Genomic DNA, 19,178 nt, shown 5'->3' on the forward strand with positions numbered 1-19,178 from the left:
TTTTTGCCATTTGATATTATGTGGAGCTGGGAGGTCTCTTGTGGATCAGTGTCCCAAAGTTGGCTCTCCCACGTCAGAGGCACAGCACTGACTCCTGGCTGGAGCACCAAGAGCCTTTCACCCACACAGCTCAGAATAAATGGGAGAAAAAGTAGAAAGAAAGAAAGAACGAAAGAAAGAGGATAAAATAAAATAAAATAGAGTAAGATAAAATAAAATAAATTTATTAAAATAAAATAAATTTATTAAAATAAAACTTATTAAAATAAATTTATTAAAATAAGAAAAAAATTTTTTTAAAAAGTAAAATACCAAAAATGGACGGACAGAACCCTGTGATAAATGGTGAAAGCAAAGCTATACAGACAAAATCTCACACAGAAGCATACACATACACACTCACAAAAAGAGGAAAAGGGGAAAAAATAATAAATCTTGCTCTCAAAGTCCACTTCCTCAATTTGGGATGATTCGGTGTCTATTCATGTATTCCACAGGTGCAGGTACATCAAGTTGATTGTGGAGATTTAATCCACTGCTGTTGAGGCTGCTGGGAGAAATTTCCCTTTCTCTTCTTTGTTCGCACAGCTCCTGGGGTTCAGCTTTGGATTTGGCCCCGCCTCTGCGTGTAGGTCGCCGGAGGGCGTCTGTTCTTCACTCAGAGAGGACGGGGTTAAAGGAGCCGCTGATTCAGGGGCTCTGGCTCACTCAGTCCTGGCGGAGGGTGGGGTACAGATGCGGGTGAGCCTGCAGTGGCAGAGGCCAGCGTGACGTTGCAGCAGCCTGAGGCGTGCTGTCCGTTCTCCCCGGGAGGTTGTCCCTGGATCACGGGACCCTGGCAGTGGCGGGCTGCACAGGCTTCCGGGAGGGGAGGTGTGGATAGTGACCTGTGCTCGCACACAGGCTTCTTGGTGGCAGCAGCAGCAGCCTTAGCGTCTCATGCCCGTCTCTGGGGTCCGCGCTGATAGCCACGGCTCACGCCCGTCTCTGGAGCTCCTTTAAGCAGTGCTCTTAATCCCCTCTCCTCACGCACCAGGAAACAAAGAGGGAAGAAAAAGTCTCTTGCCTCTTCGGCAGGTCCAAACTTTTTCCCAGACTCCCTCCCGGCTACCTGTGGTGCACTAACCCCTTCAGGCTGTGTTCACGCCCCAGTCCTCTCCCTGCGCCCCAGTCCTCTCCCTGCGCTCTGACCGTAGCCTGACTCAGCTCCCAGCCCCCGCCCACCCCAGCGGGTAAGCAGACAAGCCTCTAGGGCTGGTGAGTGCCTGTTGGCACCGATCCTCTGTGCGGGAATCTCTCCGCTTTGCCCTCCGCACCCCTGTTGCTTATCTGCTGTTCTGATTGGGTGATTTCTATTATTCTATCTTCCAGATCACTTATTTGTTCTACTGTGTCATTTAGTTTGCTATTCATTGCTTCTAGATTGGCTTTTATCTTGGTAATTGAATTGTCCACTTTTGATTGGTTCATTTTTATAATTTCTAGTTCCTTGTTACAGTGATCTGCATTTTTATCAATAATCTTTCTTAATTATGTTAGCCTTTTTATTACCACCTTTTTGAGTTCAAGGTCTAGTAGACTGGTGAGCTCAGTTTCATTGTTTTTTTCTTATAGAGGATCGTTGTTCTTTTAATTCGGAATAGTTCCTCTGACTTTTCATTTTACTTAACTTTGTCTCTATTAATTTAAGAGAAACAGTTATCTACTATGGTCTTGAAAGGGTGTTTTTATGTGGGAGCATCCTGGTGCAGGCTGTGTGTGTCCCATGTTTTGGTGCAAAGGCTGGTTTTGGTATAGACCCCAGCCATGTCCTTCCTCAGGTTTTTCTGGCTGTTATCCCCTTGATAGGGGGTGTGGTTCATGCTAGAGTATCTAGAGCCTATGCAGAATGTGAGGCAGGGCTTCCTCTCTGCTCAGTGGCTGTCACCACTTTGTCAGAGGCAGGTCTGCTCCCCAGTTGTTGGATTAGAAGCTCTGAGGGTTGGGTCTGATCAGGCTCTGTTGCCCTTGAGTCTGTCCCCTGTCCCAAAGCAAGTGAGGCTTGTTCAGTCACAGAGGACCTGTGTGCCACCTGTGTAGGCATTTGTGATTCTGCTCAGCAGCTGCTTAAGTTCGCGTCCCTTTCTCTGTTGTATTTGTCCCAGATATAGTGCAAGGCTCTGGTGTGACATAGGCTGTGGCTGGCGGTCAGGGCATTGTGGATATAGGAACTGAGGTGGCTGTGCTTCCTCCTGAGATCTGGGCTGCCTCTGTAGCAGACCTCTCCCAAGACCTGCCTGCTCCAGATCTACCACTAAGGTGTGGTGTGGAATTGGTGGAGCCAGGGCACTCTCACTGGGAGCCGAACCACCGTGTATTCCTGAGCGTGCTGACAATGGCCTCCACGGCTCCACCCAGATCACATTCCAGGCCCTCTTGGTGGTCTCTGCGTAGCTAGATGGAGCCCTCTCCCAGGGCCTATGTGCTCGAAGTTCAGGGCTTAACCACTGCACACTCTTTTGATGCCACCCTATGCGCACGCTGACAGTACCCACCACAGCTCAACCCGGATCACACCCCAGGCACCCTGGTCTGTCTCTGGGTAGCTAGATCAAGTCTTTGCCCAGAACCTACACCAGGCTATAGTGTGGAGTGAGTGGGGCTGGGGTACTTGCCCCTTTGGGTTGAGAAGTGACATGAGGTTCTCTTTGCCCTGATTGTTAGCAAGCCAGAATGTGTGTACTCCTTAAGGTAGAGTCTAGGCTTTTTCAGCCCTTCTGTCTGTCTCAGCAGATTTCCCAGCAGGCCAGGGTGCTTGTCTCCTATGCACAGGACCCAAGGACTGTGATGTCCAGGTTGGGCTTGACTTGCTTGCTCCCCAGGACGAGGGTCCACCCATGTGGACCTTTTCTTCCTTACAGATCTCTCCCAGGTGCACAAGTCCTGACCCAGTGCCGTTTTCTTCCATCTCACCTGGTTATGTGGAGATCTGTCTCACAGCTTTGGTTGTATAGGAGTTTTTTCTGCCAGTTTCCAGTTAGTTTTCCATGAGAATTGTTCTACATGTATATGTATTTTTGATGTGTTTGCTGTGGGAGGTGAGTTCCACATTCTTCTATTCTGCCATCTTGGTTACCCTCCCCTGAATTATATTTCTAATAGATTGTTTTTTTCCCTTTCTTAGGTACCTCTTCAGAAGACTATCAGAAATGCCATAGGAAAGTGTAAGAACTAACATTTTAAAAGTTGTTGTGCTTTTAAAACTTCGTGTACTAATAGTTATATAGCAAGTATGATTGGTAACCCACAAATTCAGATGTTTGTTTATTCAATGTTTGTTGAGGACTCACTGTATACCAGAACTGTTCTGATTGCTGGAGGTATATTTGCTAACTATCCATCTGTCTGTCTATCTATCTAATTGCTGTAGTGAACAAAATTGATTAAAAACAAAATCTCTGCCTTCTTTGAGTCCACATTCTAGTTGGAGGAGATGGACAATAAATAAATAAGCAAGTAAATTTATACCATGCTATATGGTAATGAATGCTATGGAGAAAAATAAAACAAAATAGGGGACTAGGGAGTATTGGGATAGAGATTTGCTCTTTTAAGTGGTGTGGTCCGAGACTCACCATTGAAAAGGCAGCATTTGAGCAGAGACCTAAAGAAGGAGACAGAGCAAGCTGTGTAACTCATTGGAGAAAGGAGCATTCCACGTAGAGGGAATAGCTGGAGCCATGCCCCGAGGCAAGAAGGCCTGGGCTCCTGGTGTGAAGTGGGGGAGGAGGAGTGAGGTAAGAGATAAAGTGAGAGAAGAATCAAGAGGCCAGATCATATAAGGCACTTTAGTCAAATATAAGTGAATTGGAAGGTCTTTGAAGGGTTTAGAAGGATGATATGATATGACTTATGTTTTAAAAGAATCATGCTAGCTGCTGTGTTGAGAATAGACTATGATGAGGCAAGGAATTAGGGAAATTATAGTTAGGAGACTACTGCCCTAATATGGGCAAGAAATATTGGAGTATGGACCAGAGTGGCAAGAGGGGAGATAGTGAGAAGTAGGATTTTGGATATATTTTGAAAGCAGAACTAAGAGGATCCACTGAAGGACTGAGTGGTGAAGTATGAAAGTAGTCAAGGCTAACACCATGGTTTTAGCTTGAGCAACTGGAAGGGTGGAGTTGCCATTTATTAAGATGGGGAAGACTGAGGAGAAACGTATTACCAGGGGCAGATGAGTTTGGCTTAGGGCATATAGACTGAAGGGTAAGGTATGTGAGAGAGACGTTCAAGGAGGTGGTCACATTCTGGATCATGAATACCTTAAGAGCTGGTATTTTTATTTTTCCTGAATATGATGAGAGCCTATGAAAGCTTTTCAGTAGGACTGAAAATATAATGATTTTTTTTAACACCTAATCTTCAAAGGTTGAAAGAACTTACACAAAATTCATACAAGTTTAAAAACAAAGTCAGGAGACACCATCACGAAAGTGAAAAGACAGTATACACAATGGGAGAAAATATTTGCAAATCATATATCTAATAAGGGAATTGTATGCAGAGTATGTAAAGAACTCTTATAACTCAACAATAAAAGGACAAATAACCTGATTTAAAAATGGACAAAGCAGGCTTCCCTGGTGGCGCAGTGGTTGAGAGTCCGCCTGCCAATGCAGGGGACATGGGTTCGTGCCCCTGTCCGGGAAGATCCCACATGCCGCGGAGCGACTAGGCCCATGAACCATGGCCGCTGAGCCTGCGCGTCCGGAGCCTGTGCTCCACAACGGGAGAGGCCACAACAGTGAGAGACCCACGTACTGCAAAAAAAAAAAAAAAAAAAAAAAAAAAATGGACAAAGCATCTGAACAGGCATTTCTCCATAGAAGATAAACAAATGGCCAATAGCACATGAAAAGATACTTAATATCATTATCCATTCGGGAAATGCAAATCAACTTCATTGAGATACCACTTCACACCCACTCGGATGGTTATAATCAAAGAGACAGATAACAAGTATTGTCTTGGATGTGGAGAAGTTGGAACTCTCATACATGGCTGATGAGAATTTTAAATAGCGAAGGTGCTTTAGAAAATAGTTTGGCAGCTCCTTCAAATGTGACCCAGCAATTCAGTCCTAGTTTTGCATACCTAAGAGAAATGAAAACTATGTGTACACAAAAACTTGTACATGAATGTTCACAGCAAGTTTATTCATAACAGCCAAAAAGTAGAAACAATCCAAATATCCATCTGCTGATGAATAGATAAATAAAATATGGTCTATCTGTAATGGGATGTTATTCAACAGCAAAAAGAAGTGAAATTCTGATATGCACTAAACATGGATGAACCCTGTAAATATTACGCTAACTGAAAGAAGCCAGTCATACAAGACCACATATTTTATGGTTTCATTCATATAAGATAGCAAGAATAGACAAATCTATAGAGACAGAAAGCAGATTAATGATTGCCTAAGACTGGGGGGGTTTGGGAAGAAATGAGAATTGACTGCTAGTGGGTACAGGGTTTCTTTCTGGGGTGATGAAAATGTTCTAAAATTGACTGTGATGGTGGTTGCACAACTCTCTGAATATACTAAAAAACATTGAATTACACACTCTAAATTTGTAAATTATATGGTATGTGAATTATATCAATAAATCTGTTAAAAAAGACAAAGTTAGGACCAAGCAAACCAAGGAGATATGATTTTTAATAGGCGATATAGATATAACCAGATTTTTTTTTTTACCAGAATTAAATGGTAGACAGTACAATGTGGTCTTCTTTGATGAGGATCTATAGTATTGGTACTTTGTGTTGCTGAGTGTGTGGGGGCAAGGACTGATAAACTGCTGAGCAAAAATTTCTGTGGAATTTTTAATTACCCAACCAAAATTCTTGCCAATCATCCTACCTCTTCACAAACATATGCATCATATTTCTGTCTTGTGCAATCACTCTTGCAGCAAAGAAGAAGATGGATTAGGAGTGATTAGATTGAAGGGATGACTATTGTGTCATTCCAAGTGAGACATGATTAGGACCTGAACTTTAGTGGCAAGGATTGCTTAGAATTAAAACTTGAGAACAATTCAAGAGTGATAATCAACTGTTGTTAATGATTGGATGGTTAAGAGAGGAAGATGGAGTCCATGATGACCCTCAGCCCTCTGACTTAGGAAACAGGATGAATGATGACTCATTCACTACGTGAAGGAACACAAATAGAAAAGCAAGAGTGAGTTGGAGTGACAGGTCTGGAAAACACTGAAATACCTACAGCACTTTGAAGTGGAGATATCTAGCAGGCATTTGTATATCCCAGCCTGGAAAGCAAGGGAAAGGTTCTGGGCTGAAAGCATAGTTGTTCTCTTGGGAAAGTGTGTAGAGTGAGAAAAGAATAGTTTTAGTGTGATAGGCTCCTTATAGTTATGCTTGCATCTAAATGATGAGAAATTTCTGAAGAAAAGAAAATCAATGACTGTTATTCTTGGGTGAATTATTCTTCCTTCGTGAACAACAGCGAAAATTCTAAGGCTAAATTATTAAGAAAATATAGCTTTGTTGATTTATTTTTTTAAATAACTGATCTAAACTTCTCATGGGCTTTGATCACCTTTCTCCCCTGTTTAGCAGGGAAATGATGAGTTAAAGTTATTAATGCCATCCAGTTACTTCCAGGTAAAAGTCTCTTTTGGGTAAAAGCTGAGTCTTTCATATTTTCTCCCACTCCATATTCCTGAGGATGATCATACCTCTTGATTTGCCTGGGACAGTCCCAGTGTGTGCCTGCTGTTCTCACATAATCTTTTATAGAGCTTCCTTTTACTCTCAGAAAGGTCCCAGTTTGGACAAATCGTCACCCTAAATATAGGTGTGTAGGCCAGAGGTGGGGGAGGGGTGAAGTTGGGTCTTGAGGGTGTCTGGGATCCACAAGTTGTCTCTGAATTTTTACTGATTTGTGCTGCAGGTTTCAAGACTAGTTCATACCTGGGCTGGGCTCTACTGATAAAGTCATTGATGAACTTACAGCTGTATTTTGGGCCTGAAGTCCTCCATTGATGATTTTTCCTCACCTTAGCTTTTATTGCCATCCCAAACCCCTTAAGTCTCATTGAAGTCCTCCATCCAGACTTTGACTTAGTTGCCTTTCTACAACCTTCGTGGTAAACTCACCTAGACACAACAGCCCTATGCCGGGTATTTTGGTTCTAAATTTGACCACCTTCTCTGCATTGCCTTTGGTATGTGGAACCTTGAGAACTAGTTTACAGTATACAGGAATTAAGGGACTCTTAGGAGGGCTGAGGCCTCCTCTCTGCCTGAGTATCCCAAGCTCTTATTTTTATGTTGAGTTTCCTCCTTGTGTGGATGTTTTCTCCTAGAGTTCTAAACAGGGAGTTTGGCACATGCCCTCTACTTTGGGCTTTCTCTTCACCTCTTCTAATGTCATCATCACACCTATTACCCCCACCTCCAGATTTTGGGCTTGAAGGAGAGAAGTCAGTCCCCATTGTCTAACTGCTTGTTTCCTAAGCCTGTGTCCCCTTTATCTTTCCAATAAACCTTTAGGCTGGAAGGCATAGAAGGGGGATCTATCTTAGGTCACATGAGTTCTTACAGTAAAACTCTGTAATTCATGTAAAACTCTGTGGTTCTGTCTACAAGCCTTAATCTATATATGTTAATAGGACCTTGAGGAATGTAGCAGGATGTTAAATGTGCTTTCATGTAGTCTTAGAGTTTGACCTTAATAGATGAGAACAAAATAAAAATGACAATTACCCCATCCCCTATTCTGTGTAGAACCATCTATGTAGAATTTGTAATAAGTGAGATCAAAACCTAATTCTTTCAACATTAGACCATCACCAATCTCTAAGCTATTTAAGAAAAGACAAAGAATGCACTGAGAGGATGAAATGATCAAGAATGTTTCTTTGATAAGAGTTATTGATGTCATATGCAAGGAGAGGAGAAAACTTCTCCCTCACCTCAACACAAGAGAGAAGCTCCCAGAGATCCATTTGGAAAGTTCAACGTATGTTCCCTGGAATTTGGTTTCTGACTCACACCTGGTAAAGCTAAAAGCAAGAAAGTCTGTTAGATGCTTTGGAATGGCTGATAAAGAGGACACTAGAAATACTTTCAGAGTTTGGCACAGCAAAGATTTGTGCATATTGCCCAGACGTCAGACATAGATCCCACAGAAGGGATCATCTTGAAAGGGATCATGCCAAATACGACTTCCTGGAAAGGACAAAATAAACTTGACTGAAAGAGACTGGAAATTTTACCATCAAATTGAAAAGCTGAGGACATCATAAAGAGCAAGTGAGACAGCCCCAGAGATAGGGAAATCCTATCACCAAACCCTTCAAAATACTTCAGGTTTGGGCTTCCCTGGTGGCGCAGTGGTTAAGAATCTGCCTGCCAATGCAGGGGACACAGGTTCGAGCCCTGGTCCAGGAAGATCCCCCATGCCGCGGAGCAACTAGGCCCGTGCGCCACAATTACTGAGCCCGCGCTCTAGGGCCTGCAAGCCACAGCTACTGAAGCCTGCGCACCTAGAGCCCGTGCTCTGCAACAAGAGAAGCCACCGCAGTGAGAGGCCCACGCACTGCAAGTAGGCCCCACTCGCTGCAACTAGAGAAAGCCCGTGCACAGCAACAAAGACCCAACGCAGCCAAAAATAAAATAAATAAATTTATTTTAAAAAAACTACTTCAGGTTTGAAAGAGTCAGCATTTGGTTATCTGTCATGCCCAAAGGGCACCAAGGACATATTAGAATAGTATCAGTTAAGAAAGACCTTTCCTACAGTTCCTTCCTGCCACTCCAATGCCAAAGGATCCTAAAGAGTAGTTAACAAATGGGGAAGGAAAAAGAGCAAGAAATAGAGGAAAAAAACAGTGATGGTTGCTTTCCTCACTGCAGGCTATGAGTCTAAATCAGACCTCAGTTGGGAAAAGGAAGAGGTTTAAGTTGGATAATAAGAGTTTAGTGTTGTGATATTATGCTGGGCTTTTTATTACCTGAAAATGTCTATTGGGCTTCCCTGGTGGCGCAGTGGTTGAGAGTCCGCCTGCCGATGCAGGGGACACGGGTTCATGCCCCGGTCCGGGAGGATCCCACATGCCGTGGAGCGGCTGGGCCCGTGAGCCGTGGCTGCTGAGCCTGCGCGTCCGGAGCCTGTGCTCCGCAACGGGAGAGGCCACAACAGTGAGAGGCCCGCGTACCGCAAAAAATAAATAAATAAAATAAAATAAAATAAAATAAAAATGACTACTTATAGGCCAGAGAATACCACAAAAGCAACAGAATACACCTGAAAGGGGCAAGAAAGTACTATTTTGACAGGATGAATTTATTTTTTTGTATCTGATTCCTTTTTCCAATATTTTTTATTGAAGTATAGTTTATTTACAATGCTGTGTTAATTTCTGCTGTGCAGCAAAGTGATTCCGTTATACATATATATACATTCTTTTTAAAATATTCTTTTCCATTATAGTTTTTTATAGGATATTGAATATAGTTCTCTGTGCTATACAGTAGGACCTTGTTGTTTATAAATTCTATATATAAAAGCTTACATCTGCTAACTCCAACCTCCCACTCCATCCCTCCCCCAATCCTCTCCCCTTTGGCAACCACCAGTCTGTTCTCTATGTCTGTCATTCTGTTTCTGTTTCATAGATAGGTTCATTTGTGTCATATTTTAGATTCCATGTATAAGTGATATAGTATGGTATTTGTCTTTCTGTTTCTGACTTATTTCACTTAGTATGATAATCTCTAGTTGCATGCATGTTGCTGCAAATAGCATTATTTTGTTCTTTTTTATGACTGAGTAGTATTCCATTGTATATATGTACCACATCTTCTTTATTCATTCATCTACTGATGGACATTTAGGTTGTTTCCATGTCTTGGCTATTGTGAATAGTGCTACTATGAACATGGGGGTGTATGTGTCTTTCTGAATTATAGTTTTTGGGTTTTTTTTTAACATCTTTATGGGGGTATAATTGCTTTACAATGGTATGTTAGTTTCTGCTTTATAACAAAGTGAATCAGTTATACATATGTTCCCATATCTCTTCCCTCTTGCGTCTCCCTCCCTCCCACCCTCCCTATCCCACCCCTCCAGGCGGTCACAAAGCACCGAGCCGATATCCCTGTGCCAAGCGGCTGCTTCCCACTAGCTATCTACCTTACGTTTGTTAGTGTGTATATGTCCATGACTCTCTTTCGCCCTGTCACAGCTCACCCTTCCCCCTCCCCATATCCTCAAGCCCGTTCTCCAGTAGGTCTGTGTCTTTATTCCTGTCTTACCCCTAGGTTCTTCATGACATTTTTTTTTCTTCTTAAATTCCATATATATGTGTTAGCATACGGTATTTGTCTTTTTCTTTCTGACTTCACTCTGTATGACAGACTCTAGGTCTATCCACCTCATTACAAATAGCTCAATTTCGTTTCTTTTTATGGCTGAGTAATATTCCATTGTATATATGTGCCACATCTTCTTTATCCATTCATCCGATGATGGGCACTTAGATTGTTTCCATTTCCAGGCTTGAATTATAGTTTTTAACAGGATGAATTTAAAGAGGAAATATGAAGGAATAAAATACTTGTTTGCATACTGAGTTCAACTTTTCACTAAAGCAGTAATAGGAATTTAAAAATCATTTTCTCACATTCAGTTTTCAACTCCACTGTCTTGCTGGGGATTCAGAAATTCCACTTTGGTGGTCAAAGGCTGAGGGTTTGATTCTTTTGTATTCCTCTTGTAATAGCTAATCCTCTTTTACACATTTCGATAAGATTGGGGTCAGTCTCATTTGTGAAAGTATAAAATAGAACAGAGTATTAATTTTTTTAAGTATTATTTCTAATGTTACTTGAGATCCTTACCACAAGAATCCTGGAAAACAAGGGACTTCCCAGGTGGTCCAGTGGGTAAGACTCCACGCTCCCAATACAGGGGGCCCAGGTTCGATACCTAGTTGGGGAACTAGATCCCACATGTATGCCACAACTAAGAGTCATGCTGCAACTAAGAGTCGGCATGCCTCAACTAAGAAGTCCACATGCTGCAACTAAAAAAAAAGATCCTGCATGCCACAAAGAACATCCTGCGTGCCACAACTAAAACCCAGCACAGCCAAAATAAATAAATAAATAAATAAATATTTTCTTTAAAAAGGTAATGAGGTATCATTTCTTAAAAAAAAAAAAAAAAAGAATCCTGGTAAATAAGATTGCTATTCCTTTTCCATAAATGAGATAATCAAGACTCAAGACAGGTAAAGTAACTTTCCCAAGGCCACTGAAGTGTAAGTAGCAGAACTGAGCTTTAAATCAACGTCTGTCTGATTCTAAATACTATGCTTTGTCCTCTACACATACTATCTCACACTGATGAACGTATAAGTATATTGCCCTTTATTATGAAACTATTTGTTCATATAGATATGTTAGCATTTTTTCTAACTAGCTTTATTTTTTCTATAGGATAATTGATTGCATAAAAATGTCTTTAAGTATTATTTGAGGATTCTCAAAAGTTACTGAAAGAGTAAAAGAATCCCATTAATTTGTTCTTATTCTAGCATGATGATGTTAGCAGACCAAAGTATTTCTCCAAAACCAAAGAGTACTGCAAGTTCAGAATCAGGTAATTAGTAATGAAACTAATCATTTTCATAATCCTCTATTTATTTTTAACATCTTTATTGGAGTATAATTGCTTTACAGTGTTGTGTTAGTTTCTGCTGTATAACAAACTGAATCAGCTATATGCATACATGTATTACCACATCCCCTCCCTCTTGCGTCTCCCTCCCACCCTCCTTATCTGACCCCTCTAGGTAGTTGCAAATCACGGAGCTGATCTCCTGGTGCCATGCAGCTGCTTCCCAGTAGCTATCTATGTTACCTTTGGTAGTGTATATATGTCAGTGCTACTCTCTCACTTCATCCCTGCTTACCCTTCCCCCTCCCCATTCCTCCAGTCCATTCTCTACGTCTGTGTCTTTATTCCTGTCCTGCCCCTAGGTTCATTAGAACCATTTTCTTTTAGATTCCATATATATGTGTTAGCATACAGTATTTGTTTTTCTCTTTCTGACTTACTTCACTCTGTAGGACAGACTCTAGGTCCATCCACCTCACTACAAATAACTGAATTTCATTTCTTTTTATGGCTGAGTAATATTCCATTGTATATATGTGCCACATCTTCTTTATCCATTCATCTATTGATGGACACTTAGGTTGCTTCCATGTCCTGGCTATTGTAAATACAGCTGCACTGAACACTGTGCTACATGACTCTGTCTGAATTATGGTTTTCTCAGGGTCCATGCCCAGTAGTGGGATTGCTGGGTCATATGGTAGTTCTATTTTTAGCTTTTTAAGGAACCTCCATACTGTTCTCCATAGTGGCTGTATCAATTTACATTCCCACCAACAGTGCAACAGGGTTCCCTTTTCTCCACACCCTCTCCAGCATTTATTGTTTGTAGATTTTTTGTTGATGGCCATTCTGACTGGTGTGAGGTGATACCTCATTGTAGTTTTGTTTTGCATTTCTCTAATGATTACTGATGTTGAGCATCTTTTCATATGTTTGTTGGCAATCTGTATGTCTGCTTTGGAGAAATGTCTGTTTCGGTCTTCTGCCCATTATGGGGTTGGGTTGTTTGTTTTTTTGATATTGAGCTTCATGAGCTGTTGTATATTTTGAGATTAATCCTTTGTCACTTGCTTCGTTTGCAAATATTTTCTCCCATCTGAGGGTTGCCTTTGAGTCATGTTTATGGTTTCCTTTACTGTGCAAAAGCTTTGAAGTTTCATTAGGTCAGCTTTGTTTATTTTTGTTTTTATTTCCATTTCTCTAGGAGGTGGGTCAAAAAGGATCTTGTTGTAATTTATGTCATAGAGTGTTCTGCCTATGTTTTCCTCTAAGAGTTTTAGAGTGGCCTTACATTTTACATTTTACATCTTTAATCCATTTGGAGTTTATTTTTGTGTATGGTGTTAGGAAGTGTTCTAATTTCATTCTTTTACATGCAGCTGTCCAGCTTTCCCAGCACCACTTATTGAAGAGGCTGTCTTTTCTCCATTGTATACTCATGCCTCATTTATCAAAGATAAGGTGATCGTATGTGCGTGGGTTTATCTCTGGGCTTTCTGTCCTGTTCCATTGATCTATATTTCTGTTTTTGTGCCAGTACCATATGGTCTTGATTACTGTAGCTTTGTAGTATAATCTGAAGTCTGGGAGCCTGAAGCCTCCAGCTCTGTTTTTTTTTCTCAAGATTGTTTTGGCTATTTGGGGTCCTTTGTGTTTCCATACAAATTGTGCAATTTTTTTGTTCTAGTTCTGTGAAAAATGACATTGGTAGTTTGATAGGGCTTGCACTGAATCTGTAGATTGCTTTGGGTAGTATAGTCATTTTCACAATGTTGATTCTTCCAATCCAATAATATGGTATATCTCTCCATTTGTTTGTATCATCTTTAATTTCCTTCATCAGTGTCTTATAGTTTTCTGCATACAGGTCTTTTTTCTCCTTAGGTAGGTTTATTCCTAGGTATTTGATTCTTTTTGTTGCAATGGTAAATGAGAGTGTTTCAATAATTTATCAGATTTTTCATCATTAGTGTATAGGAATGCAAGTGATTTCTGTGCATTAATTTTGTATCCTGCTACTCTACCAAATTGATTGATTAGCTCTAGTACTTTTCTGGTAGCATCTTTAGGATTCTCTATGTATAGTATTGTGTTATCTGCAAACAGTGACAGTTTTACTTCTTCTTTTCCAATTTGGATTCCTTTTATTTCTTTTTCTTCTCTGATTGCTGTGACTAAAACTTCCAAAACTATGTTGAATAATAGTGGTGAGAGTGGGCAACCTTGTCTTGTTCCTGATCTTAGAGGAAATGGTTTCATTTTTTCACCATTGAGAATGATGTTGGCTAGGGGGTTGTCTTATACGGGCTTTATTATGTTGAGGTAAGTTCCCTCTATGCCTACTTTCTGGAGAGATTTTATCATAAATTGATGTTGAATTTTGTCAAAAGCTTTTTCTGCATCTATTGAGATGATCATATGGTTTTTATCCTTCTGTTTGTTAATATGTTGTATCACAATGATTGATTTGCATATTTTGAAGAATCTTTGCATTCCTGGGATAAGCCCCACTTATCATGGTGTATGATCCTTTTAATGTGCTGTTGGATTGTTTGCTAGCATTTTTTTGAGGATTTTTGCATCTAGGTTCATCAGTGATATTGTCCTGTGGTTTCTTTGTGACATCTTTGTCTGGTATTTTGTTTGTTTTTTTTGTTTTTTTGCAGTACGTGGGCCTCTCACTGTTGTGGCCTCTCCCATTGCGGAGCACAGGCTCCAGATGCGCAGGCTCAACTGCCATGGCTCACGGGCCCAGCCGCTCCGCAGCATGTGGGATCTTCCCGGACAGGGACACGAACCTGTGTCCCCTGCATCGGCAGGCGGACTCTCAACCACTGTGCCACCAGGGAAGCCCCTTTGTCTGGTTTTGGTATCAGGGTAATGGTGGCCTCGTAGAATGAGTTTGGGAATGTTCCTCCCTCTGCTATATTTTGGCAGAGTTTCAGGATAGGTGTTAAGTCTTCTCTAAATGTTTGATAGAATTTGCCCATGAAGCCATCTGGTCCTAGGCTTTTGTTTGTTGGAAGATTTTTAATCACAGTTTCAATTTCAGTGCTTGTGATTGGTCTGTTCATATTTTCTATTTCTTCCTGGTTCAGTCTCGGAAGGTTGTGTTTTTCTAAGAATTTGTCCATTTCTTCCAGGTTTCCATTTTATTGGCATATAGTTGCTTGTAGTAATCTCTCATGAGCCTTTGTATTTCTGCAGTCTCAGTTGTTACTTCTCCTTTTTCATTTCCAATTCTATTGATCTGAGTCTTCTCCCTTTTTTTCTTAGTGAGTCTGGCTAATGTTTTATCCATTTTGTTTATCTTGTTAAAGAACCAGGTTTTAGTTTTATTGATCTTTGCTGTTGTTACCTTCATTTATTTTTCATTTATTTCTGATCTGATCTTTATCATTTCTTTCCTTCTGCTAACTTTGGGTTTTTTGGTTCTTCTTTCTCTAACTGCTTTAGGTGTAAGGTTAGGTTGTTTGAGATTTTTCTTGTTTCTTGAGGTAGGATTGTATTACTCTAAACTTCCCTCTTAGAACTGCTTTTGCTGCATCCCATAGGTTTTGGGTCATCCTGTTTTCATTGTCATTTGTTTCTAGGTATTTTTTGATTTCCTCTTTGATTTCTTCAGTGATCTCTTGTTTATTTAGTATTGTATTGTTTAGCCTCCGTGTGTTTGTATTTTTTTACAGGTTTTTTCCTGTAATAGATATGTAGTCTCATAGTGTTGTGATCGGAAAAGATACTTGATACAATTTCAATTTTATTAAATTTACCAAGGCTTGATTTGTGACCCAAGATATGATGTATCCTGGAGAATGTTCCATGAGCACTTGAGAAGAAAGTGTGTTCTGTTGTTTTTGGATGGAATGTCCTATAAATATCAATTAAGTCCATCTTGTTTAATGTATCATTTAAAGCTTGTGTTTCCTTATTTATTTTCATTTTGGATGATCTGTCCATTGGTGAAAGTGGGGTGTTAAAGTCCCCTACTATGATTGTGTTACTGTCGATTTCCCCTTTTATGGCTGTTAGCATTTGCCTTATGTATTGAGGTGCTCCTATGTTGGGTGCATAAATATTTACTATTGTTATATCTTCTTCTTGGATTGATCCCTTGATCATTATGTTGTGTCCTACTTTGTCTCTTGTAATAGTCTTTATTTTAAGGTCTATTCTGTCTGATATGAGAATTGCTACTCCTGCTTTCTTGTAATTTCCATTTGCATGCAACATCTTTTTCCATCCCCTCACTTTCAGTCTGTATGTGTTCCTAGGTGTGAAGTGGGTCTCTTGTAGACAGCATATATACTAGTCTTGTTTTTGTATTCATTCAGCCAATCTATGTCTTTTGGTTGGAGCATTTAATCCATTTGCACTTAAGGTAATTATCGAAATGTATGTTCCTATTACCATTTTGTTAATTGCTTTGGGTTTGTTATTGTAGGTCTTTTCCTTCTCTTGTGTTTCCCGCCTAGAGAAGTTCCTTCATTTATTGTAAAGCTGGTTTGGTGGTGCTGAATTCTCTTAACTTTTGCTTATCTGTAAAGGTTTTAATTTCTCTGTCAAATCTGAATGAGATCCTTGCTGGGTAGAGTAATCTTGGTTGTATGTTTTTCCTTTTCATCACTTTAAATATGTCCTGCCACTCCCTTATGGCTTGCAGAGTTTCTGCTGAAAAATCGGCTGTTAACCTTATGGGGATTCCCTTATATGTTATTTGTTCCTTTTTCCTTGCTGCTTTTAATATTTTTACTTTCTACTTAATTTTTGATAGTTTGATTAATATGTGTCTTGGTGTGTTTCTCCTTGGATTTATCCTGCATGGGACTCTCTGCGCTTCCTGGAATTGATTAACTATTTCCTTTCTCATGTTGGGAAGTTTTCAAGTATAATCTCTTCAAATATTTTCTCAGTCCCTTTCTTTTTCTCTTCTTCTTCTGGAACCCCTATAATTCGAATGTTGGTGCGTTTAATGTTGTCCCAGAGGTCTCTGAGACTGTCCTCAATTCTTTTCATTCTCTTTTCTTTATTCTGCTCCCTGGCAGTTATTTCCACCATATTATCTTCCAGCTCACTTATCTGTTCTTCTGCCTCAGTTATTCTGTTATTGATTCCTTCTAGAGTATTTTTAATTTCACTAATTGTGTTCTTCATCACTATTTGTTTGCTCTTTAGTTCTTCTAGAGCCTTGTTAAGTGTTTCTTGTATTTTCTCCATTCTGTGTCTGAGATTTTGGATCATCTTTACTATCATTACTCGAATTCTTTTTCAGGTAGGTTGCCTATTTTGCCTTCATTTGTTTGGTCTTGTAGGTTTTTACCTTGCTCCTTTGTCTGTAACATATTTTTTTGTTGCTTCATTTTTTTTTTTTTTTTTTTTTTTTTGATGTGTGGTGCTGTATTCCTGTCTTACTGGTTGTTTGGCCTGAGACATCCAGAACTGGAGTTTGCAGGCAGTTGGATAGAGCTGGGTCTTGGTGCTGAGATGAGGATCTCCGGGAGACCTCACTCTGATTGATATTCCCTGGGATCTGAGGTTCTCTGTTAGTCCAGTGGTTTTGACTTGGAACTCCCACCACAGGAGCTTCAGCCTGACCTCCAGATTGGGAACCAGGATCCCACAAGCTTCGTGGTGTGGTTAAAAAAAAAATAAGAGGAAAAAAAAAGGAGCAGTACAGTATCAAAGAATAAAAAAAGAAAATAAAATTAGAAAGATGAAAAATATATTAGGAAAAATAAAACTATAATTGAAACATCTGCAACAAGGTAAAATAAAACCACAACAGAAAAAAGAAAAAAAAAAGGGTGGGGTGGGGTGGGGGTACAAGCCAGAAGGAGAGATCACCAGTCATTGGGGGTTCCTCCATCCCCTTAGGTGTCCGTGGTCCCCCACCGGTGCCTGCTAGATGCCCTAGTTGTGAGGAGATGCGAATTTTGTTTCCTCCTAGTACACCATCTTGACCCTGACTCCCTCTATTCATTTTTGTCACGGTGCTGCAGTATTTGTTAAGAAAACTGGTAGCCCAGGAAATTGAGTGCTTTTTAGTGTGGTTGTATTTAAGAAATGAAGATATGTGAGGTTAGGTCTTAACTATCCCCACAGCACCCATCATTAATTCATTTAATAAACATTTACTGAGTATGTATTCTGTACTAGGTATTACTATATATACCGATAGGGAGTGATGTATTTTCCCTGACCTTGTAAATTTCATTCGGAGGAGAGGAAGATAATCAGTAAACAGATGCATTGGAGTTATGTGTGATGGTTGAAAAATAAAAGAATCAACAAAGTGCCTTGCATTTTTGGCCCTCTATTATTTAGTTTACTATTAGAATAAACATAGCAAGACCTTTACAACCTTATTAACATCTATTGTATTTCAGATTTCTATTTTCTTTATTTTCTGCAAGAAGTTTTATAGCATCTGTTTGGGGATAAATTTAAAGAATTGCTTGTTTTGCTCCTGATAGATATAAATGTTTGTATGAACTGAAAAAAAAGAGTTTTTTTGGTGTTGTCTTCACTTTAAGCGGTTGTCTTAATGAGCATTTAGAAAATGCCAGGTATTATGTTAGGAAATGTGGGTATAAAAATGCTTAAGATGGTTTCTGTTCTAAGGGAAATGAATCTAGTGATAAAAACTAAACTTGTAAAAGCACACATCCTTGGAAAGAGTAGCACCTACTACCTTGGAGGGTGAGCATTAGAAGGAAGATTTGCTTTACAGATCACAATTAAGGAACTTGTGAACAAAGGAAGAAAGATATGAAAGGGAAAGTTGGTAAGGGTATCAAAAACAATCATGATTTTACCTAGTTCTTGCCAGATTTTGGCTGTGGAAAATATTATTTATAAAGCCTGGTAGTAAGGCAGAATATTGATTCTGTAATTATGTATGCTTGTGTATTCTTACTTTTATGTGGTTGATTGACTTAAAATTTCAAATTAAATAAATTACATCTTACTCTAGAGTTATTTTTTACACATTCCTTAATTCAGCAAATCCAAGTTTGTTCCAGTTGTTTGTTAGGCTCTTTACTAAGTGTTAGGAAACCAAGAAATGACTATATTCCTGCCCTCAGGGGTTCATAGTCTAGTAATAGAAACAAACAAACAAGAAATTACTTCTCAGACATCTCCTGCTCAGTCTTCTTTGCAATCTTATCTACTGCTATTAGCTATTAAATGTGGGAGTTCTTAAAGGCTGATTCCTAGATTTTAATTTCTGTTCAGTCTACTCTGTGATATGTATAAGTGTCCTATAGAAGGTAGGGCTTCCAAATTTTCCATTCTAGACTCTCCTCTGAGGTAAGACCCTTATATGTAGCTGCCTTCTGGACATCTCCGCTTGGATGTTTCAGAGACACCTTATCTCATCATTCGTTAATTCCACTCATTCAACGAATATTTATTAAGCACCTACAGTGTAACACAAACTGTTTTAGTTGCTGGGGAACATGACAAATTTCTTGCC

The 19,178-nt window shown here is 39.9% G+C and overlaps 1 protein-coding gene across 1 annotated transcript in view; it reads left to right on the plus strand.

Annotated features, from left to right (window-relative positions):
• The window catches only part of MEIKIN (meiotic kinetochore factor), a 132,805-nt gene that overhangs the window by 24,365 nt on the left and 89,262 nt on the right, over window positions 1-19,178 (plus strand). Inside the window, exons 7-8 of the mRNA XM_060006949.1 lie at window positions 3,164-3,203; window positions 11,619-11,683. Coding sequence (XP_059862932.1) covers window positions 3,164-3,203; window positions 11,619-11,683 — 105 coding nt within the window. The remainder of the gene's footprint in view (window positions 1-3,163; window positions 3,204-11,618; window positions 11,684-19,178) is intronic.

This window comes from Delphinus delphis, chromosome 3, assembly GCF_949987515.2.
Source record: "Delphinus delphis chromosome 3, mDelDel1.2, whole genome shotgun sequence".
Lineage (NCBI taxonomy): Eukaryota > Metazoa > Chordata > Mammalia > Artiodactyla > Delphinidae > Delphinus > Delphinus delphis.